This window comes from Zosterops lateralis (genome assembly GCF_965231275.1).
Source record: "Zosterops lateralis genome assembly, chromosome: 3".
NCBI classification, from domain to species: Eukaryota; Metazoa; Chordata; class Aves; order Passeriformes; family Zosteropidae; genus Zosterops; species Zosterops lateralis.
Window position 1 is genome coordinate 30,394,604 of NC_139764.1, and position 27,715 is coordinate 30,422,318.

General features: G+C 36.9%; 1 protein-coding gene across 3 annotated transcripts in view; it reads left to right on the forward strand.

The window, feature by feature from the left end:
- SRBD1 (S1 RNA binding domain 1) overlaps window positions 1–27,715 on the forward strand; it is a 123,987-nt gene that overhangs the window by 45,827 nt on the left and 50,445 nt on the right. For all 3 annotated transcript variants that reach the window (XM_083857835.1, XM_083857837.1, XM_083857836.1), the window contains one exon: window positions 14,692–14,783. In XM_083857835.1, coding sequence (XP_083713961.1) covers window positions 14,692–14,783 — 92 coding nt within the window. The remainder of the gene's footprint in view (window positions 1–14,691; window positions 14,784–27,715) is intronic.

Consider the following 27,715-nt stretch of genomic DNA (forward strand, 5'->3'; position numbering starts at 1 on the left):
GTGGGTGATTCTCTTGTCACCATTTTGATGCTGTACTGTAAATATACTTTGTAAGCAGGATTTCAGTAAAATCAGTGATACATTTATTGCTTGTTCCTGGTCTATTTTTCCTCATAGTATAAAATCACAGTTCCAAGTTACTTTTTTTTTTAAATTAAAGTTATTTTCTAGAAGTTTTTAATTTTTAAGTAAATCAAACAAGATATTCCTGTGTAACTTCTCAGTGATTATCTCTCTGCAAAAGGAAAAGTTAACTGTAATTTTCTGCTGTAAGGATAAATAGAAAGAGACAATATCAATTTGAATATTTTAAAATGAAATAATTTTGATATGGTATAGTATCTTTTTAATATATCCTGTTTTTCTAGCTCATAAGAATGGTAAAAAGACTTTAAAATGAATGTTTAACTCCTTTTAGAGGAATGCTTAAGGTTCTCCTATTGACTGTTTCTCTTGTTAACCCTTGCTCCTGTAGGGAAATGGCTCTGCCATCATCTTGCTGGCTTGTACCTGAATGTACACAGCCACCTGGTGCTGCCTTGGTTGCAGCTTTCTCCTTGGGGGAGCTGGTTGATGATCTCATGGCTTTTCTGGAGAAGACCACTCACTGGAAAGTCTGAGCTCATTATTAGCAGATCGTGCTAGAGGAAATTATTTTTCCTCTTACTGGCTTTTCTTTGGTAAAGCAGTTACAGTAGATTTTAGGTTATTGGACTTCTTTCACTAACAGGAATAATGTTTTCTGAATAAGACAAGATTTTAAGCCTGGGATTGTTCTGGTGCTATGTGAGAACTAAAAAATAGCAGCACCTAATTCAAAGCAGATTCTATTCAGTTTTATGGTCTGTAGGAAATTTCTTCCAGGTTTTTATAAAGTAAAGATACAGGTGAAATGCTGATTTGTGTCAATATATTTCGTTTAGTCTGTAATGCATAAAATGCAAAATTGATTATTTTTGGTTCAACCGTAAATATTAGCATTATGAAGCAAAGCTAGTCTGTCTGTGTTTCATATTAGGTCATGATAAAATAAAATTTATAATTAGTACAGTGGACTTTGAACAAGATGCTTTCTTTATGTAAATTGTGTTTAGGTAATCTGAAATACCAATTCTAGCCCTCAATACAGGTTGAAGTCTTAGTGATTGCAACAGATATCATCAGAATTTTGATGGAGTATATATAGTTTGAGTTAATGTCTATTCCTTATTTATGAAGTATTTGTAGGTTGGTCTCCATTGGATTTAACGACAGAATACAATTTAGGAGTTTCTTCTTTAGCATGTCACACTTAATTATATTGCATGAATTACACCTTGCATGTGATGATGGTGATGTTGTGGGCCTTTACGAACTTCAGGGGAAGTCAAGACTTGGAGCTTGTGAAATGTGTTTGTTCTAGTTCTCAGGGTTTGATTAAACACATATCCGGGACATGCCAGTTTGTGGCATTAGTTATCTTAAAACATTATTTGTATTTTTTTAAGAAAATACTTCAACATCTTGATGGAATTCTGAACATACCCATCTGTGGCTTATTTTGTAAAATAATTTCAAATATATAGTTTAGAAATAGTTACATGAAATTTTAGGATTAAGTTCTCCTTTATGCAAATTTATTAAAAAAAAGGGATAGTGGCAATTTGACCCTTAACACTAAAATCTACACCAACAGTTCCTTAATATAATATGGATCTGAATTCAGCTGAAGTTTTGTTTGTGCTTAGACTGGAAAGCCTATCCTTCCTTGTGGGGGCAAAGGGGAATATTTAATGTTTGTGCCTTGTCCTTTTGGCAGAGGAGGAGCCTGTTAGCCCATCTGTGCAGTGGATGTAGGGAATCCTGACGGCCTCGTACCCAGCTGCCCATTCCAAGCCCCGGGCTGGTCCCGTGCAGGGCTGTGCTGTTGCATGTGGCGATGCCGGTGCGCGAACATGAGCCACGCGCCGCTCTGGCTCAGGGCCGTGGGCGCGCTGACAGCAGCGGCACTGCTGGCCTGGCTTCCAGGGGCAGGCTGAGGACAAGGCTTGGCTCTGCCACCTCCTGCAGTAGCCAGCAGAGCTGAGCAGGCGCCCGGGGGCAGGAGATGCTCTGCCGTATTAAAGGGTGCTGCATATCCCACCCTGGCATATGTTCTCCATAACCCCCCGTAGGAGCTGTCTGCATCAGCCAGAGCCCTCCAGGCCCTGCGCTGCTGTGCTGCCATGGAGTGTATCTTGGATAACCTCTGGTTCTCATCAGGACAATTATTGTTTTAATATTATGCTGTCTCTTCCATAGCCCTGATCTCCAAATTATTGTTTTGTTGGTTTTGTTAATTTTCTTTAAAGTAACAGCTGTTAATTACCAGCTGCAAGAACAGTCTTTACAGTTTAACATCACACAGTGGAAATTAAGTGGGCCTGCTCTGTTCCTGCTGGAATCAGCAGGGCACACATTTCCATTAATTTAATTTTCAAACAATTTCATGTTTTCTTTTTGCTTACAGCATTTGAGGAAGCTGGAATTGTTTAGTGAGTTCTCAGTGCAGAACTGTTTTTGAAACACGGAGTTTTGACTCTTAAAATCTCCATTATGCCTCACTGTTCCAGGGCAAGAATGTGCTATGCTGAAGTGTATATATGGTGCTAAATTTCTTAACTGCCATTAAAAAACTCTTTGAACCTCAGCTTAATACTATCAAAACATCAAGTCTTAGCCACAGAGGATCCAAATGTTCTTGTTAATATGTAGTAGGTTTTAGCGTTTCTGTTAGTGGAAATATTTGAAACCTCACTGGACACAGCCCTGAGCAACTTGATTTGGTTCTCCCTGCTTTGAGTGAGTGTTGGACCAATCAATCTCCACAGGTGATTCAACCATTGTAATTCCGAGTTATTAAGCAGTTTCCAAAAGCTGAAAGAATCATTCTAAGACTCTCACTCTTCATTGGTAGCTTGTCTTGCAGGATTGAGGCATAAGAATGAGCACTCCAGAGAGGTAGATGTAGGATAGATGCTCATTGCCCACATGGCAGGGTAGAAAAACTGAGCGTGAAGTTCCTGGTGTAGACTTTGGCATCTGTAAGAGAAAACAATGTTGTTATACTTGAAAAGGATGGATTGCCAATTTTAGTTTTGTTAATGCCTTTGTTTTAAATTGTGTAACTGACCTACGGCTTCTCAAATGTTTCTAAGAGACTTTTCCAGTATAAAGTAGGGCAGGGATGAAAAAGAGGGGTTGTATGGTTAAAAAAATGCATGTTTCAAGATGTTCTGCATAATATATGTTGTTGGCTCCCAAGTAATTAGATGTGTTAATGCACCTTCAAACTATTGTAAGAAATTTTATTGCTAGAAGTGCTATATATCTATCTATGACTGGAGAATAATTTTGAAAATTGTGGTATAAAAAGTAGGACATAAAATAACCTGCATTTTTGTGATTTAGTAGGTGTATGGATCTCTTAAAAACTAGAAAGACATCTTATCCTGTGCTTACATATTTGGATAGCTAATAAAACAAAAAGACTATAGTTGGGATTTTCTATTCAAGTCTAAAATTAATTGGTTAGAAATGAAGCATGAGAAATTTCTGTCCAGAAGATTTTTTTTTAAGTCTTTGCAACTGAATGAAAAATGTCTTTTAAATGAAGTGGTCTTTCAGCATATGTTTATGCCAATTCTAGTGATATTACTCATAGAAAGTCTCCTGTGTGGATCTGTCACAACCTAAGGGAACAAATTATTCCCCTTTAAGAGAAGGGGGCAAACAAATATAGCACTACCTAACTGAACTTTTATTTCACTAATTCCAGATACCTGGTTTTGTCAGGTTTTTTTTTCTCCCTTTTGGTTACAATCTTATGAAAGGAGTTTGTTGTCTGTAAAAACATGCAGTTCATTAATCCATTTCAAGTTTGTGAGGATTTGATCATTACTTTTATTTGTGGAGTTTTTTTCACAGAGGTTGATACATGTTTCTGTTTGTAAAACAAAATGAATGAGAGGATGTGCACTGTTGCAAATTGTTAAAGGATAAAATAGAGTATACCTGAAGTTTAGCTCACTTTCATTTGGAGATATTTTATTCAGATCTCTTATTGTAGATGCCCAGCAGCTGCACATGAGAGAAATAAAACAATAATATTTAAAGCTGTGACAATGAGGAAACCAGAGAAGTCATGGACGAACCATAAAGGCCTAAAAAGAGAAGAATGGGTAATTTAATAACAAGGCACTCAATCTACTTATGTTGCTCTACAGATATTTGAGCACATCTTCCTGCCTCTTTAAATCTGTCTGAGAAAAGTAACTGAGCTATTAAAAGTGCTTATTAAGGTTAAGTAAGCTTCAACTGACTTTTTTTGGGGGGGGGATTGTTTTAATTTCACATGAAAAATGTTACCTGTTTATGAAGAATGAGGAACCTACTTTTTTCTTAACTTTGTTTGATTTTTTTTTTTCCTGTCTGTTGCTATAATCCTTTTTATACTGTAATGCTGCAGTTTCTTCATAGAGATTAATAGATTTTGCTGGAAACACTAAACTAGTACCTCAGTTTTACAACCTTTTTTCCAATGAAGAAAAATATTTTCCTTGATGGACAGAATGGAACACTTCCTGATAAGTGTCAGCTTTGAGTGGTTAAAAACTAGATCATGGAAAATATCAAAGGAACTGTATTGTCCTGGTTAAAAACATGAAACCCCCAGCAACTGAGTGCTTTAAAAATTATAAGTGCACTCTCATGATTTATTTATAGAAGCGATTTTTGAAAAATGGAATCATATAATATTTTGATTGGGTTGGCATGAAGCACTTTTGTATAACATTTGTCTTGAGTATGTTGAGCCGGAGAATAAACTAATTAGGTGAATGCATCTTCTGTAAACCAAAACAGACAGCTTATTTTTTAGATGAATTCCAAATGAAGGTAAACTAAAAGGAAACTACCTGGCTAGAAGGATGTGGAAAGAACATTTTTCTTAGTATTTAATACCTCAAAGAATTTTTCCTGCCAGCATTTATTCTGATTCCAGAACTCTTAATTTATTTTGAGTTTCTCTATGTGGAAAACCTGGATACTTCAGAGTTCAGTAAGCTGTGCCAAGAAGTGTCTGTAGGTTAAAAATATTTAATATGAAGTCTTTGGATACAGCTTCACTGTTAAGAGGGACGTGGAGGGAGCAGAGAGGAGCAGCAGCTGAGGATCTGTGATACCCTCCCTGGATGCAGAGTCTTTCTACATTGCGTTGCTCAACCCTAGTGGAAGGGGTATAATTGACTCCACCTTTCTCTCCTGGACCTGTGCTGAGGAGAGGGTTGGGCTAGTAAGGAGAGGTTGAGTCTTAAGATCAGTGGTGTTGTAGGAAAGCACAGAGGGGAAACAGAATAAAGCCTGTCTCTGGCCAAAGCTACAGGTGAGAATTTTGCATGAATCAGGGCTGTGGAGGCAGCACAGCAGCACTGGCCAGGCTGCCTCCCAATTGCCCAGAGTGAGCATTAAAGAAAATGACAGTTGCTGGAGGTGCTGTTCTCCAAGAGACATTTTCCTCCATATGCTGTGGTCTTGTCCAGTTATGCTCCACTCTGGGGACAAAGTCTCCCTGAGAGTTAATGTGACTCTAAGCTCTAGCCTTTGGTCTGGATTAACTAACTGCATTTTAGGCACAGCAGTTGCTGCATCTGTGTTGCTTGTTGTAACAGAGAAAAATGATTGGTGAGAGCAATTACAGCACTGGAATGCCATGTTCTTGTAGCGTTCTAGGTAGTTTCAAACTGACTAATCACATGTGATGCTTTGTAATGCTATGTTATTTTATTAAATCTGAATGCTCTATGAAGTTCGCTGAGAAATAAATTGGTTGAGAGATCTGTATTCAGTCAAGAACCTGATGGACTCTCCTCAGTGGATCATTTGTTTTCTTGAATGTCCTGTGTCCCACAGAAGGGTGATGTGGGTATGACAGTGCATGCAATAGGGAAATGTTTTGGCTTAAAAATTAATTAGGCTTTAGTTAGACATTTTTTTTCCTATTTTATAAATTGTCAGTGACAATGCCAAATACAGGTGGTGCTAGTAAAGTCTATTTCTTTATAGGTAGGAATCTTTTTTATAAATAGTCTTATTTCCACAACCTCGATATTTGATAATGCTTCAACTTGAGTTACTGTACATGAACATGAACTACCAGGTTTTCAGGGTTTTACTCTTTGCCTCTACTGTTTCTATAAACAGCCAGGATAGATCTTACCTCTTGCAAGATCTTGCATGGCTGGAAATTGACTGGGTGAAACACCAGCTTTTGCCATGGTGCCATCACTGCAGGGGTTTCTGCTCGGCTGAGCTGAGAAGAAGCTGCTGGCAGGATAGTGTTGGTGACAGCCTTCTGCTCTGGAACTTCCAGATTCCTTTAGTCTGCTGTGTTTCATGGTGTTGAGTCAAGCTTGTCATCTTCACCAAGTACTTAAGAACTGTGAGGGACAGGGGATAAAAAAGCCTGCTTATCAAGCCCTTCAGTGGGGAACAGTTTTCATAGGCTTTTGGGGAAGCATCATCATTTGTTTGGACTGTGCCATGTTTCTAATGTGCATCTAGGTGATTTTATTTCAAGACTGTCTGTAAAGGTATGAAATGTGAGTGTTTAACATTGCCTCATGTTTTCCATTTTTTTTTGAAGCCTGACTGCCAAAATTGGTTGTGTTTCTTGTCTCTCCATGCTTCCTTCCTGGGTAAAAAAAGGTTAGGTAAAATCCTGTCAGTGTTCGGCTACATTTTTTTAATCCAGTTTGTTCCCCTGAATTCACTGGGATAATTTAGTTCTGCACGACTGCTGGGTGCTGGCACGATTGGTCTTGAAATTACGAAGTATGTTCATAAAGCATGCTCATTTCCATGCCTATTATATTTTAGAAGTGGACTCTAGGGCTTTTATTTCCAAAGTGAGTCCTAAAGCCTTTTTTGCTTTCCTTTCTTCTAATGGTAATTGATTATAGCTAGGTAACTTTTGAATACATTTTAATACAACCACTTTTTGTTTATACTGCTTAGAATTGCTGCTGTTGCATGGTAATCACATAAAATGTGCTTCTTTTGAGTTAAACTCATCCTCCTGCATTAAAGTAATGTTGATTCTACAACATTATCCCTATTGTCACGGTTTCTTTCCTTGGCATTGCTGCAGCAAGGGGACAAGCAGTAGCTAAATTTTCTCTGAAGTTCCAACTGTACTATACTGTTCAAAGTGAAAATAAATTACTTGACTGCTTTTTAGTTGGATGGTTAACTTGGAAGTAGATTTTGGACCTGAAGCTCAGATTTTAAAGCTCTGTGCAAGGGCAGAAAGGAGCTTCAGCTCCAGCTGCTTTATGAGCAATGACAGTACTTGTTTTCTGAAACTGTCAATGAAAGTTGTGGGGGCAGTCACAGGTGACTGTCACCTTCAGTCTTGAGACATGCCACCCTAGGTCTTTCACTTTTCACTGCAGACGTGGGACGTGTATTTCTTCTGGGGATGAATCCACAGCACCAGTTTTGTTCTGATAACAGCATCTGGCACTAGATTGATTTAACAGGCTCTGAGGTTTGCTCTTTTCAGATATGCGCTTGTACGGCAGTGTCTGTGCAGCTCTGACATGGCCACACGCTGCTGTTGTTTTTTCTGCCTCCTAGCACCACGTGTGAAGCTAAAGCTCTTTGACACCTGCCATTTGGACCCTTTTCTTACTGAAAAATGTCATCGTTTTCAGACAAGATGAAGACAGATATCTGATCATTCTTCCCTTTGCAGGGATGTGCTGAGGGCATGGTTCATACACAGCTGAATAAAGGATTACAGACTGGAGCTATACAGTTAGTTTTATTAGTTTAGTAGGGTTACTAGTTCTTGATTTGGGAGTTCATAGAGAGTTTTCTTGTGAACAGACATTGAGGAATTCTTGAATTTTATCTCTTCTTGAAGGATTCTAATTTGGTATTTCAAACCATTAAATTCTGGATGTTGTTCTTCATCTGAAAGACTGTACTTTGATTCTGTAGAAAAGTTTAGTTTTGCATAAGCATACTAGAAAAATTGGGAAACACAGTATCATTGTAAGACTTATTTTAAGATTAGTAATTTTTAATGATCTAAAGCAACAATACCAACACTGATTAGAATATCTTGCTAAAGATGGATTGAAACAGCCCTAATTCTTTCCTCTTGAGTAGGTTCTAAAGATCTATACTGTCTACCAGGAAAGCCATCAGCTTAAGTGATGCTGAATATACTTTGTGGCTGAACAGGAGAGAAATAATTCCTAATGAAAGCATGATTGTCTTGAACTTCTGTCATTTCAGCAGCTGCTTAATAAGGTGCTTATTTATTGTCCCTGCTGCGGGGTCAGCAAGCTATTTCAAATGTAGGGTTTGTAACTGAAAGAGGTGATGTTGTTCTGTGTTGTAATCTGCTGCCAGAGTCCCTAGTATGAAAAAATATAGTTGTTTTTACTTTACAAAGTACATTGAGTTGGTCAAGAGCAAATTCCCTTCTTTGCATGGCATAATTTCTAGTAAACTTCATAAAATACAGAACAAATTCATGCATGGCTGTTTTTTTTACAAAAAAATGACTTTTGTTGTTGTTGTTGTTGTTGTTGTTGTTGTTGTTCTGATTTCAAAATCTAAGTTGTAAGCAGAATTTCACCTCATATTTTCTGTGGAAACTTACAGGATGCAGCTGAGCAACCACGTGGGGTCTGTTTCACTGCTCATCATTTGGTGTGCTCTCTGAAGACTCTTTGTGGGGTTAAATTCTTGTGTGCTGGGGGACCTGAAGCAGGAGCTGTACTTTAAGGCTTATGGTGTCCCTCCTGCATCTAACTGAGTAGCTGCAACTGTGAGTCACTATGAGCATTTTTGTAATAGTTTTGCTAAAGAATACTATAACAGTTTTTGTCTAGTTTGACTGATTTTGAAAGATGGACTGTCCCATAAGCAACATTTTTATGGTTTGTAGTAACTAAAAGTTTTGAGTGAAGCAATGGAAATTTCTTGAGCATTCCCATCTTAAGTGTTTTTAGTATTAAATATATTTTACAATGAAAATATCTATATATTGTCAACATTTAAACCTAATTCTTTATATTATTTTAAAAGCACAGATGAATTGGATGCTTTTTGCCTTGATTCTGTTGAATAATGATTGCTTTCTAGTATAATCCTTCTTCATGATCCTAACATCTTCCTTTGCTATACCACTACTATATCACATTGGTGATGGGGAAACACCAGATTATGAACCTTATCTCTCAGAATGAACAGGCTTTTGAAAATCTCTTTGGTCTTTTTATTCTTTGAATATATTATCAAAACCTTTTAATCTTGCGCTTCCATGATTTACATTCCTCATGTGAAAAAAAGCAGTGGCATAGCTATGTCAGAGCCAAGGTCTGTCAGTGCTGGTGTCCTGTGTTGCTGTGGCTGAGCACGTGTGGCTGCACAAATCACAGCCCAGTGTGTGCTGTGCTGCAGGCTCCAGCTGGCCACAGTCACCACCACAGCAGAAGGAATTGTGCTGTGCACAGCACAGAGGTGCTGGAGTATTCCTGTACCCAAACAGGAGTTTCTAGGAGGGGCAGGTAGCTCTGCCTTTGGTAATGGTGAGGAGTTGAAAGGGCTGCTCAATTTGCTTCTGCCATGTGCAATGTCTTGATTGACAGGAGCAGAAAGAGCAAGACAAGTCAAAATGCAAACAAGGGGGTTATTGCTGTTTCCTGTGAAGGGCTTTTTCGACCTCCCCTAGGTGGTTCTCCTAAAATGGGTGTGTAGGGATACATTTAACACAGCTGCTGGCATCCTGTTTCTGTAGTGTAACTCTCAACGCTTTTGAGTGTTAGGCTCTTCAGGAACTAGTTGTGACTTCTGTGTTTTCAGTAGGGCCCAATGGATTTCTCGTTCATGAAGTAGTCCAATCTTCTTTTGACTATGTGCTCAATTAAGTCTTCCCTGCCCCTTCTTAGTTGGTTTTAATCGTGACATCTGTCAATCTAATTAAAACTTGTCTAAATGCAGCGTTCTTTTCTTGAGAATATTTTGTAATTTTGTTTCATTTTTTTTCTGTCCTGTGTGATTCATAGCCCAAATATTTTAGTAAATAATGCTTAATAAATCTTCGATTCTTTTTCTACTGTTGTAGAACTGGCTTTTATAGCTGCAAGTTTATGAACAATATATTTATCAATAAAGATGTAAAAAGTTGGGTTAGAAGAATTAGGCACAATTACTAAATTATGATTGTGAATGGAGTTTTCTGGCAGATCATCATTTTATGGCCAAATGCAAAAATCTTGGTCCATTTTGAGATTGACATACCCTTTGTTTTTAGAGTGACCAGGATTTTCTTCCAAGTGATAAACACCAGACTCATCTTTGTACTGGTGTTGTTTCTTAAAATGTTACTTTAAAGAATTGAAGTTGTAGGAACGGCAAGTTGTGTAAAGTTGGATAAAGTTACTTTTTGTTTCTCTGTAGGTTATTAATCCAGTGTTGCCTTTGATTGTAGGGAAATGACCTTGATGTAATATAGAAGTCTGAAATGTTGATAAGGTTAATGAAAATTTCAGGAAGGTGCATTCATCTTTAAACCCACAAATGTCTAGCTTGATACATCTTTTCTTTGTTACACATACATTAGATGTTTTATGTAGCTTTGAAAAGGTTTACAGTGAAAACTTACTACCTAAGAAACTTGCAAGTTTTAAAAACTGTAATATGGTTAAACCACTATTGCTAACTAGCTGGTTACATGTAATCTTCGTGCATTTTTGTAGCTGTATAATAGCATTGAATTTAAAAAAGAGTAAATTGTAAGTATTCTCAGATTTTATTTTTTTTTTACCTTTTAAAAGAAAGGCTCCTTTTCCTGTAAAAAATAGGAGATGGAAAATCTGAATGTTTTCAAAATCAAATCAACTTTTCAGTCCAAATAGGTAATGCATATTTAAGCTGAGTAAGAAAGCAACTTGCTTTAGTAAATGTCAGAAGGCTCCTTATTTAGGATATAGGTGGCATGTCTGTAGCATAAAGCTGAGAGCCCACCAGGTGGTGCTGGTGGAATACATTTAATGTTGCCTTAGCTGCTTTAAATGTGCCTTAAGAGCTGTGAATGAGATGGGTGCAGTACAGGGAAACTTAGTTCTTATGCAACAAGCCAGTTTGTACAATCGAAAAAAATACACTGTAATATTGTGTAGTGGCTTTGTGATCTGGGCACTTTTAATTTTTTAAGATTGGATATAGATGCTGAAGAAAAAACCCTTATCCATAGGATGGCTGACATGGGAAGCACAGTATGGAGGCATAGTTGCAGATCCTTTAACCTGCTTTTTTGTTAATTCAAAGAGAAATCTGAGACTTGTTCATTCATGTACTAGAAGCATATTGTATCATGTCATAACCATGTGCTTATTTACCTACTGCATACTGACTTTAAAAAGCAAAATAATTTTTCACTAAAATGATTTTAACTGTTTAGATTTGGTAAGATTCCTTTCCTCTTAAGGAATGTGCAGTAATGAGGATCTCATTATGGGGCCAATTCTTTTGGTTTTGTCTATTAAGCGACTTAAAAAGTCAAATAGAGACAAATCCTGAAGATTCACAAGAGTTTAATACAATTTCACCAGCTCTTATGAAGGCTTTTTTTTTTTACTCTTTTGAGAATTGTATCCATTATAGAAATAGGAAGAAGAGATCGATGAACAGTGTGGACAGGAGTTCAGAGTTTCTATTTTCAATTGAAATTTCTATTGCCTATTCATTTGAGCATTTTTGGTTTTCTCTTAATATGCCCTGACATAGAATATATATACGTTATTTAAAAGACATGACATAGAGCATTTAGCAACGTTAAATTAGCTTAAACTGTCTATAAAGCCTTTTAGAGATAATGGTGAGAATTTGAAAAACTTGTGCAATGTCAGTGAACCGAAGTGACTGTGTCCTATCTAGTCAAAAAGTAAAATCTGGAGCAACTGCTGACAATCTGTAAAGTTGATAATCTTAATATTTTGATCAATCTAAATGTTCTAGCATTCTGTGTGACACTGTAACATTAATAACCACCTCACTGTAGCCAGATCAAACCATGTGATAGCCACTAAATGTTCTGTAAAAGTTTGGTTGACTGTTGTCGAATGAACTAGAGGATGGTTTCTTTGGAGTGCGTGGCCTTATGTGTTTAATCTGGGTAAAAGATTTATTTAACGTCTGGATTTTGCTGTCTTGGGCAGAGCAGTGTGAGGCTCTACGGGAGTGGAAATTCTTGTTCCCCTTTTCCACGTCTGCTACACCAAATACTTCACAGAATAACTGCATGCATATACTAAACCATCTCAGAGTGGATCTCAAGTATCCAGTGTATGCTGCTTCTGTAGGTGCTTTTTATATCTTGCTCTTTTTCTTGTGATAGTTTTTTACTTGTCTTGCCCCCCTTCTCCTCACTCCAGTGTGTAAATGTTTTTGCTCTTGAGGAAAGGAAATATGCTTTTTTCAAATGTTTCTGTCTTCTATCCTGAGTTTTAATTTTATCTACTCATTTTAGCAATGAGTTTTTGTACTGCCTATGTTAAAATTTGGCACAAGTCACATATTACTATAGAATGACAGTGTTAGTGCAATGCTTCTGCAAATAGTCAGTGTAGTATTAGTGAGAAACGTTAAAATGTCAAGTGTGCTAAAATTCCCATCAAGGTCACATCAGTTTTTTTCACTGCAGAAAATACCAGGAGAAGATCAAGCAATAGGCTGTGTTCAGTAGTACAGTACAATTTATAGTACCGCACTGTAAAAATGACTGCAAAACACTGATTTTTTTAAAAATCTAAAACTATATTACACTGTATTGTCAGTGTACTAAATTTAAAATCACACGTGGGCTAATGTTCAGGATCTGTTGGAATACGACAATTGAAGAGAGATTAGTGAAAAGTTGTTAGAAGTGTGTGTTTATGTGTGGTTTTTTGGAAACAATATCCAGAAAGGGAGCGCTTGCCAGATGCTGCCTTTATAAGGTGTGAACAGGTTAAGAAATACGTTCTGCTGCATTGTTCTTTAAATTACTCGTTCATCAGAGAAATCAGTTTTATGAGTCTTCTGTCAACATCTCTATGTTCAGCAGTTAGCTTTTTGTGATACGATCTTATTTCTGGGTGCTGTGATGGGAATGTTTTATGAATGTCAGTTATACTGAAGGAATGCTCATAATACTGAATCTTTTTGAAAGATCATGAAATAGTTTCATTTTCACTTGCCCTGTTCACCTGGTCTGAGGATTTTTTTTGCTCTGTTTGAATGGGTCTGGAGTTACATTAATTTTATTCTCTGTATTTATTGAAAGATCCAATCTGTTTGTACTACTGTTCCTTAGAGTTTTGGCTAACTTTAAAATCTGACTTGTGTGTACAGCGCTCCACCAAACACCAGTTTTAATGGGGAAGAGGGGTATCTAAAAAAAACCAGTAAGAAATTCTTACCTTTTGTATTTGCATTTTACACTATTTACTGTTACTGTTCTTGGAACATTGAATGGGAATATATTTAACCTCTGAGCTGTTTTCCAGCTTTTTCTAAAGGGAGGGGCTTCTAGGTATCAGTTTCTTTATTTAAAAATTTGACCTAATAAATGTTCCTAAAAGGAAAATTTATAGCCCAATTTTAAAACGATATAAAGCAAAGTTATGGTTTTTTGCTGAAAGGTCTGTTTCTTAAGGGCTGTGGTTTCTCTCCTTATGGCAAAGATTAGGTTATTTTAAAAGTAGAATAGTAAAAGTAAAAATAGTCTTGAAACTGGTAGTATTAACCTCCAGTGCAGTAGCTGTATGATGCCATAATTATCAACCTGAAATTCCAGTTCTGTTGAAGTTATTTGAAGAAATATACTGTTGATTCAGTGGTGTCAGAATTTCACAGCTGAAAATAAACTTAGGCTGTGAATACTTGATTGCAGTTTTCTCTTGAGTGGAACTAGAGCACTTGAGGGATTTTTAATTATGTGTTTGATTTGAATTGCTGAGTTTATCGTCATTACTGAATGAGTTTGAGGTGTACGGTAGATACATGAACTGTAGTTTAAGTTCCTGAAGACAAGCAATCTGTTTTTCTTTGGGGATAGCAGAGTGAGCTGGGAGAACACAGTATTGAATTTTACTGAGAAGGGAGCTGCAGCTCTGTGGCTCGGTCTGTATCAAGTTGGGGCTTTTTGAGTGTTTTAGGGCAGCTGGCTTGGGGCAATGTGTGTTCATGCTCATGGCTTGGATTCAAGTGATACTTGAATGATAGTCTTTAGAATGTAGTGTTTTTAATGAAATTGTCAGGTAGGTTTAGTTTTGTTTATGAAAACTGGTTTGCCTATTTACTTCTGGTAACACTTGTTTCTTGTATTTGTTTTCTCTCCTCTTGTAAAGACTGAGACAAGGACTGAGATCGTGCACAGAGGGTATATTTATAATAAGGCCAGAACTGATAAAGAATGAATGTTGCAAGTCAAGAGGGGGTGTTTTGGCTTCAATGGACATATTTTCCTTTATACTGACTTACTTTTGTAAGCATGTGGTTTATTCAAAACCTGAGGCTTTAAAAAAATCTAAATACTCACTTAAGTCACTGGCAAAGTCTTTCACTTGTGTTGTTCAGTTGTGTGCTGTTGTACATATTTGCCGTTTTATTTTTCAGCATTGTCAGTGAAGCGGGAGCATCGATCTACAGTGTCAGTCCAGAAGCGTCCAAGGAAATGCCAGACCTAGACCCTAACCTAAGAAGTGCAGGTATGAAGAGTATTTAATTTTAACCACTTTTCAACATGGAGTTCAAGTCTCAGTTCTCAGACTGTTTTGTTTGTATTATTAAATAAAATAATAGCCAAAAGTAGAAAAAAGTTTTGGTTATTTTGTTTCTAAACCTTCATTCTTCTGTCATTTCACATATGAAGTCCTAGGCATGCAAATGAATGACCTCATCTTCTACTCAGGCCTGTAATGTAAAGATCCTTGTGGATGTATTCCTTCAACAGGCTGGTACAGGAGAATTTATAGCAATGAACAGAACCACTGAATTGCATGAACTTTAACAGTTGCACATGTCCATGCCCACAGGGGCTTGACCTTCCCTCTTCTCTGTGCGTACATAAATATCTCTAGCAATAATTAAACCATTCAAGGGCTGGAAAAACAATGTAAAACTAGAACAGATAATTTAAAGATGTGGATTTGTTGTGATCACTGGAGTCTTCATGTAGCTGAATACAGTTTTCAAGATATACTGTTCAGGTTTTACTTCTAAAAAGTTACCTAATTCAGCATAAATGTCACTGAGGTCTAACACAGAAATTGGAAACTTGTAAGTGTTGCCACTGTTACAATTTTCAGTGTTTGGGTAAAGAGTAGTTTTTAAAGATCAAATTCCTAGCAGCTCCATCCATGTCCGGGTTCTACTCATGGATTTGTTTTATTCAGAGACAGCTGTAGGGACAGGTTTGAGGTTATTTTTATATTACTTCACTTACGTATTTTTAATTGTGTGTCTTATTGTATTTGTTTTTATCTACCTCGGGTTTTTTTTTTGTTCTTAGTTTTTCTGCAGTTTGCTGTCATACTCAATCAAATATAGTATATTGGAAAATGCAGCAGCACTCATATATATAACTTTTCCAGTCAAAATTATAATGTTCTTGAATTTAATGTTTTTCTAGCAGGTTACTAGCCTGGAAATCCTTTAGAGAGTATAGATCAGCAGAAAATAATTCTGACATGGTATTCAGGGGTAAAATTTTATAGAATTCCCCATGTTTCACTTTCCTCTTATTTCCACCATGGGGAAAGTGTTAACTTGATGTTTCAAGTGAATGTTTTTACAGGAATATTCATGGAATGTCTATATCAGCCCTTCCATTTGCAGGAGAGGTCTCTAACTTCTTTTTGCCCGATTCCCTTTTCCCTGCCTGCAAACAGACATTGTGATTATTTCTTCCCTGGGCCACAGAGGTTTTAAATGTGTCATGGTATGGCCAGCGCAAATATTAGACATGTGACATTTCTATATTTGTGGCAGATAGAACTAGCTTTCCCTTGGGCCACAGTTTTTTATGGTGCTGATGTATTAAATGTAGGTTTAAAGTTGATGTAAATGAACAAAAAACACTGAAAAGGATGAAATTCAATTATTAACATTATGCTTTTCCAAATGTATATGCTTCTCATTTTCTCGAAAATTAATTTTTCCACATTCCAGACACTTTTATTTAGTGTTGTGCATCAAATACAGTAAATTGAAATCAAATTTTTAATATGTGATCAATTCAAATAATAATTACCTAGAGTTCATAATTGCTCCATTATTACTAGGGTTTTCTTCAGGCTTAAATTAAGTGCTGTTGCACCTGGTTTTAAAAGCATCAGCAATTTTAACATGCTGCAGCAGTACCAAGGAGTGGATAGAAATTGAAAAAGGGTATGATAGAAAAAAATAATTGCCTAGTTTCATGGATGTTGGCCGTTATGAAACTGACAGCTAGAACTGTGTTACAATCAAGGTATTCTAGAAGTTTTACGCTTTCTTCCTGACATCTTTTGGTGTAAATTAGTAATTCACTGTGCTAAAGCTATGGATATTTTCTTTAAGTTGAATGTAAAAATGGGACATAACATTAGAAGGAAACATGAACTGATGTTTGAGGCTTTTTCAGACTTGTTTCTTGACTAGCTTACTTGTGTAGTTTCAATTTTCTTTTAATTTGCAGCATACAGGAAAGTGACATTGTGTCAAAGCTGACTTGCTTTTTATTTTAATTATTGTGTTACATCATGTCAGATTCTGTGCTTACATGATAGCATTTAGTACATTAAAGGAAGCTGACAGCTGCATGATGAAGTGTGACATTTATAGTTAAAATAAAAGGTACAGCTGACGTGAGATATCTGTGATCTTAACGCTATTTGCCACTTTAACATTTTTCCCAACAAAACTTTATAGAAGGTTTTTTGCATTACACAGATAGGCCTGTGTTTGTCCATTGGATACATAAATGTAAAGTATTAAATAATACATGTTATGTGAGAACTTTCTCATCTCTATAATGTTTGCAGTGGTGTTTGTAGTTAGTTTTTACTTTATACAGAGAAATAGAAGATAGCAATCCTGATGGAAAAATTAGCTTAATCATTTTCTCCTTGGCTGAGTGTCCTATATAGAGGGAAAACCAGCAACCTTCAGCATTTCTTGGAGGGGCTAATTAAAGGTATTAGTTAATCCGAGGTCTCAACTGGTTTTTTTTCCCTTTAAGCTGTCTTTGAAGGTCATGGATGACACGAGTTTGTAATAAATGATTGAGAAAGATCTCTTTTAAACCAGTGGTGTATATACAAACTGTAGAGAAAAGGTTTTATAATCGTCCATACAGCACTTTTAGCCAAAATTTCACTTCCTTAAAAAAAAAGAAAAAGAAAAAAAGCTGTTTTTTAAAACAATTGTCTGTTATCTACACTACAGAGAATGAAATAGAGTCTTTTCAATTTTAGAAGTGTCCTGAATATTTCATGAAAGTGCAGAAACTTCTGTACTGCTACTGCAATTCCTATAAAATCTTGTGGAGTAGGACTCAGCTAAGTAGATAGTAAAGAACTTGATGAAACCTAGTTACTTGTGTTTGAGTAGAGTGAGAAGGTATATATCCCCTTCTGACAGTCATTGTAGGATTAATGAGCAGAACAGCTATTTCTCAGCCTCACAGAATTAGGAGATAAGAGGCTTATAGGCCAGAGCAATAAAAGGATTTCCTACTTGGTAGGCTGAGGAAGTTCAGCTGCAGCAGATTAGGAGGGTTCTGCCTAGAGAGCAAGCCACTGGAATTCAGTAATGGAGGGGTTTTGGATGAACCTGCGATAGGATTGCAGTCTGACAGAGAGGGGAGTGCAAGGCTTCCTTGAATAATTCTTCTCAAAAGCTGTGCCCCAGGACACACTTGAGATTTGGGGCAGGAGGTTTTGTAGGGAAGAATGGAGACCATGAAAAGAGTGCTTAGCAAGCTGGAAGTGTGATCACCTTTGTTGAGTTTATTATTATGTGCTCTACCAAGGCTATGACTACCAGCTCTGAGGCAGTGAGGTATTGGCAATGAGGGAGCTATGAGGCTGGGTGGATGACTGCAGTTCTATTTCTGCCCTGGCATGTGTTTTCTGGCCACCCTCTGGAAGAAGTAGTAAAAATGTTTCATTTGGTGGAGTTTTCATAAAGCTGTCAAATTCGTATTTTTTCGGCTGTTCTGTTCATTTGTTGGGATTTTTGCTTCTTTTTAAAATTTATTTATTCGCTGACCTAGCATCAGTACACCACTTCATGTTTAGCCTTTGGTTAGCTTTTATTTGTGACAGCTTCAAGTAGGAGTTACACACTTAAACTTGCCTGTAAAATCTCCTGGATTGCTCTGAGTCTCTGTGATTGAGATTTATTTGTGCCTCTCTTCAATGGAAAGCCAGGATGGAAGTTTCCCTTAGAAGCAGTTTACTGGGCATGTTACTTGGAAGTTTAACAATAATTCACATGGCATTAGTTTCCTTTTTTTTTTTTGCCAGAACACGTGAGATGACTGTCTTGGTGTGGTATTCTTTGTAGAAGAAAAAAGTTAAACTCAGTAGTGACAGGCATTCCTTCCTGAGACAGACGAGCTCTGTGACAGTCCGTGCCAGTCTGGGTTTGGTTGCTGTCACTGGGCCTGTGATTTTCCAAAGGTTGATATCATTGCTTTACTTCCATCTTGTTCTATGCAGTTTTTCCTAAGGTTTTATTTTGTTGTGCAGAGCCTGTATTCCTAATAAAAGTAAGTTTTATAGGATAAGAAATAAAGGATGTCAGTAGAGGTGTAACACATACTCTCCCAGGCTTTATTTTTATTCCTCTCAGTGCTTGTCCACTTCTACACCTCCTTGTTGCAAATGCTTGTTGGCTTGAGCAAGTTTGGCCAGACAGAAGGGGAAGACTGTGGAGGAATAGGTGAAGTATAAAGAAGGTGTAAGCACATACAACTCTTGTTGAAGGATTGTTACACAGGAATGTGAAATTTATGTATTTTCTGGATGCCTGGGAGCTTTTTAAGGTATGGTCAGCTAGTGGAGGGAGGTTTTGTTGTCCGTAATATAAGAAGATAAAGGATGTACCAATTGTTTGGCTTATGCTCACAAACAATTTTTTTCTTCTGGTGCCTCTCGACCTCTTGGATGCCATAATGAAATAAATGTTACTTAATAACTAAGAATCAGAGGAAACTGATGCATTGTAGTGAAACAGTGGCCTCATGGCAGAGAATTGCTATGAAGCAGTAGTCATGCTGGGATTTTACTCTGGTTTCAATATACACTCAGTTATATAAATGAGAAATGTCTTCATTTCATTAAATTGATGAATTACCTTTCCTTTTGAGATGACTGCTCTAACAAATAAGCAATCTTTTCTTTCTATCACTACTTAAAAAGTAAAATAAAAGGAGAAATGGGCTAGTTTCTCAGACACGTTTGTGTAACGACTTGTTAGAAGAGATCTCATGTTAAGCCTCTCTATTTTATTCTCATAGCTTATGCAATCATACATACTTGATTTTTAATTTGCAATTCTGTGTTCAGATGCTGAAGGAAGGGCAGCATACCTGGACTTGCCTAATACAACAGCTCTAAGAAATGTGCATTTTCCTTTTGGACATGAAGGACTAGGGCTCTTTGAAGGCCACATGGTTGTGTCACCCAGTTAGGAAAGCATCAAAGGTAGACAAAATATTCCCTAGAGCTACTTTTTTTTAAGATTTGGAAAACTAACAGGGCAAGCATGTGTTGTGCTGCATGCACAGGTATGATCCAGTATGGAAACTGTTGTTTCTAAGGGATGTTTTCTGAGGATAAGGAATAATCTGAGAGCCAAAGGTCACACAGCGCAGCTTGCCTTAGCATTGTCAAATCCCATCTGCTTGTCTCCTCTCCACAGGGCAGAACACATTGCCTTATTGTACACTCAAAGTTCAGCCTACCACTTGCACTTTTCCTTGCAAAAAAAAAAGCCTTGTAGGCTTTGAGGGCTTGTTAGGACTTTCAGACTGTTATGCTACAGGGTTTCATTCCCTGGGGTCCTGTTAGAGACACAGAGTTCAGAGCTGTCATACTGGCCAGCAAGTAGAAGGTAGAGATTGGAAAAAATGTAATTTCTTTTGACTTTATCTTAAGGAAAGTAAAACAATTTGATGATTAGATGTGTGGGACATAGTGCCTGGATGTCTACTTGAGCTAATTTCTTCATCTTCTTGAAAGAGCACTGCTCCCCTTTGGCTACTCAGGAGAGAAGGTCATTTTTCAAAAACTTTATTGTTTTATTTAGTCCTATGGTTAAAACATTCACACTGCTGTCTAAGTGGAAGCTTTCTTCTACAGCTAGTTGGATAGAATTGGTGAAAGTTCCACAAGCTTTCAGAAGGGAAAGTAAGCACTGAATTCTTGTGCATTAAAAAACTTTGTCAGCCCAATGTTTAGTTGGGTGGCATGCAATTAGAGCAGTATGAAATGAAATCATATTTCATCTCTCATCTGTTGTGTTCTGTAGCATTTAAAAATTAGTTTAATTATACTTTTGGAAGGATGGAGAACAGAGACCCACACTGTAGTGATGAACAGGCAGTGGTTAGAAGTGAAAAGGGTGGTGAACAGTAGTAAGATGTGAAAGGTAGAACATGTTAATGATAGTAATATTAATAAACTAAAATAATAGTAATTGCAATAATTTATTCTTAATAATATTATAAGTAATTAGTAACAGGAACAGGAGGGACTTGTTACTTGTCTCCCCATAGGACCCAATTCGTGCTATTGAGCAGAAACTCACCTCAGGGTGTAGGCTAGGCTCCACAGTTTAAACAGAAATTATAGGGAATCTGTGGGTTCTATAGGAAATCATACCCAGTCCCTAACTGCGGATAGTCTGGAAATGACTGAGCCTCTCCCAGTTGGGCATGCACATGTGCCTGTACCAGGATACTGAAAAACAGAAAAATGGGCTTGAATTGCCCCAAACCAGTAACGCAATCCTAAATGGGTTTTTACACAGATGTTAGAGATGTTTGTAGTCTTGTAGTTTTCTTGTTGTTCTAGACAAGAATCTAATGTTTTCTAAGCTATGTAAACCTCAGGGTATGTAGGAGAGGTGGTGTATAATCATTAACATCTTGCTTACTGGCTCTGTATTTCCTCTGAAGCTGTAGAGCTCAGGAGTGGACTGGAGTAGAGGAGTTTGATCTCCTGCTACCTTGCAGGTTTTGTGTGCTCTGGTCAAACTGCTTTCCCTTAGCATAAAAGAGCTATGAGAACCATTCACTTCTCCCCTTCTGGTGTAACTCTGTGCATCTGTTTTGTCTGTGTATTTCCTTTTGAAGGCTTTGTTGCTTCCTTGAAGTGTGGAGCTAGAGGAATGACCAGTACCAGGATGCTCTTCATTCAAGGAGTTCTGGTTTCCTTTTAATACTGGGATTTGATGTGTTATTTGCCAAAACTGCTTTTCTTGCTACAGACGTAGAAAAGAACATTCTGATCACTTAGAAAAGGTTAATATTTGTTGTTGATACAAATGACTAGTTCTTCTAATATACTGATGACTAGCTCTTGTGAGATTAGAACTTCAAGTGATTTTTTACTTTTAGTAGTAATAGTAACCGACATGTAGTGATGCAGTTAGTACCAGCGGGGTGACTGTGAAAAGGATATTGATGATATTTACCTTTTAAGCTGAACAGATGGGGAAAAGTTTCTTTGGAGTTTATACCATCTTCTGAGACTCACTCATTTCTGTGACAGAAAAATCACATCAGGCTTCAGCTAAATGATTATATGTTCCCTATCTCATCTTGGATAAAAATGGATACTATTCTGTGATACAGAAATTACGAATGCTTGAGAAAAGTGTTTTTTAGAGTGTTTCTAAGAAAAAAATAATGACTTTAAAAACCTGCATAGTAATATTCACTTGTTGAAGTTTTCTCTTTAAAATAGTTCTGACTTTCTTTTGTATTCAACCCATCTCTTTTAAAGATTTTTTTTTTGGTAATAAATAAGTAGAATATTGTCATTCATTATTTCATTAATCTTAGGGAAATAACAGATTATCAGTTTTATGGAGTTAAAAGTAAACTAAAATGTAACCTTTTTAAAACAAAAACCTGCTCACTTGCTACAGAAGAGCTTTGGATGAAATGCAGCTGTTGAACAGTTGCTTAAAATAAATTGCATACTTTAAACCCACCAAGAAGATATATGAGGATTCAAAACTGTGTCACAAATCCTGACCTCCTGAGAAAGAATGCTTAATGAAAAGACTACTGTACGTTTCACTGTATCCTTTGCAAGGAGGGTGAAATTCAGGTCAACAGGATAGAAAGCATCCAGGACTCAGGAAACCTGAACAATCGATCACTGAGTAAACATTATTGCAGATACTTATGGAGAGTAATTGATCTTGAACACAATAATAGGCTTTATAAAAGGATTTAAAAAGTTGTAATGTTTCCATATCTACTCTGGTATGATATATTGACAGTAATTACTTACACATTTGTGAGTTAGTCCCTGATTACCTGAAGATATTATTTTATTTCATTGACATTGAAGTTTCAACCCAGACTTTGGAGGTGCAAAGGTTAATTTAAAATAGGAGGGTGGATGACTTACTTGGATGTTATAGTAGCATGTCTCAGCAAGAATGAAATACTGAGGTTTTATAATAAAGATACAGAATGTTCTCATTTATGACAAAATTGAAGTTGAACTCATCATAGCCTAATAGCTTGTGGTTGCCATATATTTATTTGTAAAGTAGTTATAAAACTATCTACCACCTTCACATCAGGAAGCTTCACATTTTTTCAAAGCACAAAACAAATGCTCTCATTCATATGGGGTAGCTAAGCTGTCACAGTTATTGACTCTGACACATTTTTTCCCTTATGTGAAGATGTGTTTAAAAGGAGGAACACCATCATCCTGGACTTTTGGCCAAAAACATTTTTCTGCTTATGTTGTTAAGCAACATTTGAATGCCACTGTAACTGAAAGAAATTGAAACTTTTTTGTTCTGCTACCCATGAGCATTCCTTTTTTGCACTCTTTCCTTACCTAAGCAATTAAACTCTTGCTTTATAGTGTGGCTCTTACATAAAGCAATGCAAAAAGAGAACATTTCAATATGCAATTGTCTGAACACAGAAGTAGGCAGCCTGCCCCCAAAGTGGACAACATACTTGAAAACCATAATAAATTTCATCTAGATGACAAGATTTCCAGCTGCCCTTGCACCCTAAATAGTCAGCATGTCTGATTTGGGTCCTAATTACTGCTTTAGACCTGTTCTGTTACTGAAGTGAGGCAGGTAGCCGAAGAGGTTAGCACTAATTCTAGTCTTTTAGGGCTGGCAGCTGATGGACCTCATATAGATACCATGCAGAGGAAATAGTAAGGCTGCTGTGTTGTTCTGGCCCTTCGCTATTGAGTGTGGCAGGATTTTTCTGTCTTTAGTCTGAAAAGATTTAGCCTGAAAACTTTTATCAGTATTCCTGAGTGAAAACTCTCCTTTGTGATCTATGTGAAATATACTATTGCTTGCTGTAGAATTACTAGAGGAACAAGGTTATCTGATGTACGCTTGAAGAAAATGGTCTTAATTTTAAATTTCTCCATTTGAAATTAGTGATTTTTATCTTTAAGACAGGAGTGGCCACGTAATTAGATACGTTTGCTAGTTCATGAGGGCATATCTGCTTATTAGCCATTAGGAAACAAAACATTTTAATGTAATTCCCCACTTTCCATGAAGATCAGACACAGACATTGGTATGAGCTGTGCAAGCAACTCTTATGGATGTTTTTTGCCCACTACAATGGCATCTTCATCACTGAGATACAAACATACTTTACTGTCTCCTGGGTTTGTCTTGTCAAATAACCAAAGTATGAAGTGATTTGAGACTTCCAAGCATTTAAACTACTTTTCTAATGAAATGGCAGAATATGTCCTATCTAATGACAAGACAGGATTACGGTAAATATGTTGCTGTAATCTTCTTTCTCATTGCACTTGGATGTGAACTACATCTACACTGAAGTCAGAAGAGCACCTAGACCGTTCTGTCCCTTCAAGTGTTAAAATTTTACATAAATTTATTGAAAGGAAGCACAGTATGTTACTGCCTTTCCAAGCATTGCAATAATATTTTTGTCCTAATTCACAGCTCCAAGCTTTGAATTTATGGGGTGTGCAAGTCTGTGATTTTCTAATAGAGGGTTGTGTCATCCTGATTTTAATACCCTGTTTAATATTGATTAGGGGGTTTTTTTTCACGTTTTACTTAGACTAGCATATTTCAATGAAGGCATCTCTCAAGCTTTTCATGTTTGGCCATGCTGATAACTTTTGAGAAATCTGATTGTCTCCTTTTTCCCTGTATGCCATAATATAATTTAATCTTTTTTTTGCTTGGGCAAAAGTGAAGAATACCTTAGTATCTACAGAAGTAAGAATGCATCACCTGTTTTACTGTTAGTCTTCTGAAAATGCATTGTTTCTAAAATACACCCAGTATAAAATAGTTGAAAGTGAAAAACAAATTTTAGTGTCGATATAGTTTTTTAAGAAGAAAATGCCAGACTATCTGTCTGTTTCTACTATCTCTGCTCCATGGTAGTAGCCCTCACGCTTCTGCAGAGCCCTCATGATTTCAGTAGTACTCTACTTGTATTGTGAGAGTCCAGCCGCTTGGATCAAATGGCGAGACTGGAGCCTCATTGACCCCAAAAAAGATCCATCTATTGCAGTGTGCAACTACTCCAGGAAAAAAATAAATGGGTTTGCTTCTACAAGAGGCAGTAGATGCTAATCTTGACTGAATTTCTGCCTAGAAAGAATGTGAGCAACTCTTGAATTTCTCCTACTGTGCTCTCTTTTATTTATTAATTGGAAAAGTTCTGGAGTGAAATTGCGGCTTTAGTGGGAATTAGGCAGGTCAGCTCTCCTGCTGGTATTGACCATAGGAGCTGCATCCCTTAATCGTGTAACTGACTGTTAGCTGATCTTCCTGCTTCAATATTGTAATTCTTAGGCCTGATCCAGGAAAGCACTTAAATGTCTGTGTAACTTTATGCGTGTGAATAGTTTTGTTCATTCCAGTGGGAATTCCGACATGCATCTGTGCTGAAGTGCTTTGCTGGGTCAGGTCCTACGCCTCCACTGGAAGCCTCCTAGGGATATGACAGCATTGTCAACCAAGCTAATATGACAAAAAGAGTCTAAATTTTACTTTTTAATTGAAGGTTCCCAAGAGAAAGCTATGCTTGGAAAATTCCTGTATCAACCTATCCATATAGTTGTCTGTTTTTAAAAGATATAATGAAAGGAGATGTGGACGGTGAGAGATATTTGCTCTCAGCTTATCTAAAATGTAACTTTTGAAATACGTTTTGCCATTAGAGAGAAGTAAAAGAAAATTCTCGAAAACATTGTATTGGTATTAAAGAAGCTAAATATAATGATGGCTGCTGAAGGACAAATAAAGTCTCTATGCATAGGCATCAGTGCTTTCAGAAGAAATACATCATTGTAAGTGTTTCCTGGTTTGGATCAATACTACTTTCATTGGTGTTTTGTTTCACTTTTGTTTGTTAGGTGGTGGGTGACTAGTATTTCAAAGTAATTAATATGAATTATTGTTATAGGAAAGCATTTCTGCAGTGAGCTATACTCATGTAAGTGATAACTTCTGTGCTTACACTGATTAACCTTTTGTGGGGTTTTTTTTGACAAGAAGGCATATGTGATTGTCTTTGAATTCAGAACTCCTCTATCAGAGAAGCAGGCATATCAGATGTCACCAGCACAGTGCTTTCTGAGCCTAGCTAGCAAACTGCCTTTGTCAGCATGTTAAAATGGATATTAAAGGATATGAAAAGTCTTGCATGACCGAGCAGTGAACTTCATGTTAAATGTGTGTTTAACAGTGCAAATCTTTAAAAGTGAAGTCTCTAGTGCAGCATTTAATTGATAAACTTTCCAGTTGTGGTTTGAGGAGCCTGCATATCTCTGGCTACTGTTTTGGCTTCAAGTACAAATGTTTAGTCAAGTCCTTTTCTGAAATGCTGTGAAGCCTTTAACACCCTGCAGTAGTGATGGTTACTGTTTAAATTAGGCTGGAAGGATGATTAAGGACTGGGGCACTTTGCAGACAAGGAAAAGCTGAAAAAACTGGAAATGGTTAGCCTGGAGGAGGCTCAGGGGGATGTTAAAAAGGGTTGTAAGTACCTGATGGGAGAGAATGAAGAAGAGAGCAGCAGACCTTTCTCAGTAGAGCTCATTGTTAGGACAAGAGGCAATGGATGCAGATTGGAACACAGCAAATTCAATCTGGACACAAGAAAACATTTACCTATTGTTAGGATGGCCCAGCACTGGAATGGATTGACCAGACAGGTTGTGAAGTCTACACCCAGCTGGACATGATCTGTGGCAACCTGCTGTAGCAAACCCTGTTTCAGCAGGGGTGTTAGATAAGGCAGCCCGTGTTCTCCAGAGTATGTCCAACTTGAGCACATCTGTGAATGGTTACTATATATATATAATATTTATAACCATGTGCATGTTTTCATACATGTATGTGTATGTATGAAATCAGCTGGTGAACAGTGGAGATACTTCTTGTATTCCTGTTTTAGCATAGTGTGTTGTTGACCAAACCACTGTGCATATGTATATGTATTTACTCTTGATTCCTGTCTGTTCTTCCTCTAACCTTCTCCTGATTTGCTTAAAAATGTACTTCAGAGCTTTTAAAGACCCACAGCTTTCTTCAGTCTCACTTTTCTTATTCTTGCACAAGTGCGTGTGGTAGAAAAAACAGCCTTGGCAACAAGGTTGGGCATTGTTATGTTTGGTTTTTTATTTTTGGAGGGGTTGTTTTAATTTTGAGTTGGGATGTTTTTGTTTTGGTGTTTTTTGTTGTTTTTTTTTTTCTTTTGGGTTTTGTTTTTTGTGGGATTCTTGGTGTTTAGGGTTTTACTTTTTGTTTGCTTTTTTTAGGATTTTTGGTCCTTATTTGGAAAGGTTTTTGGAATACCTCTAAACACTTTTGGTTTTCATTAGTGTTTACTTCACAGGTAGCTTCTAAAAGCTGCTAAGACAGCTAACCTGTTTTGTCTTCAGTCAGGAGGAAAAAAATAATTTATAAATGTAATACTGATAGATAGAACTCTTCTAGTTTCATATATGTGGGAGGAAGCACAGTTGGAAATACTGAATACAACCCAGTATCTGCAGAATCAGACCAAGTTTATGAATTGATGTTCGGAAATATGCTTTTGCTTCTGAGATTTTGGTAAGCAAAATGATTTATCAATAAATACAGCCTTCAAAAGTGCAGTCTTGATTCACCATTTGGATTTAGAAAACCAAAGGTTCTTCCCATATGCTCTTAATGGCATCAGAAATGTCGGAAATCGTTTTTTTTTTTTTTAAATATAGTTACAAGGGTGGCAGGTTGCAAATAGGTGTGCTTTGGTGTGCAGCTTAAATTACTAAAGTCCAGGAACAATTTTCAAAGTGAACATTGACTTTTATGGTTTAATTATATAAATATATAAATATCTGATACATACCTTAGGAAATACTGTATCAGATAAATAAGTCTGTGAACAGA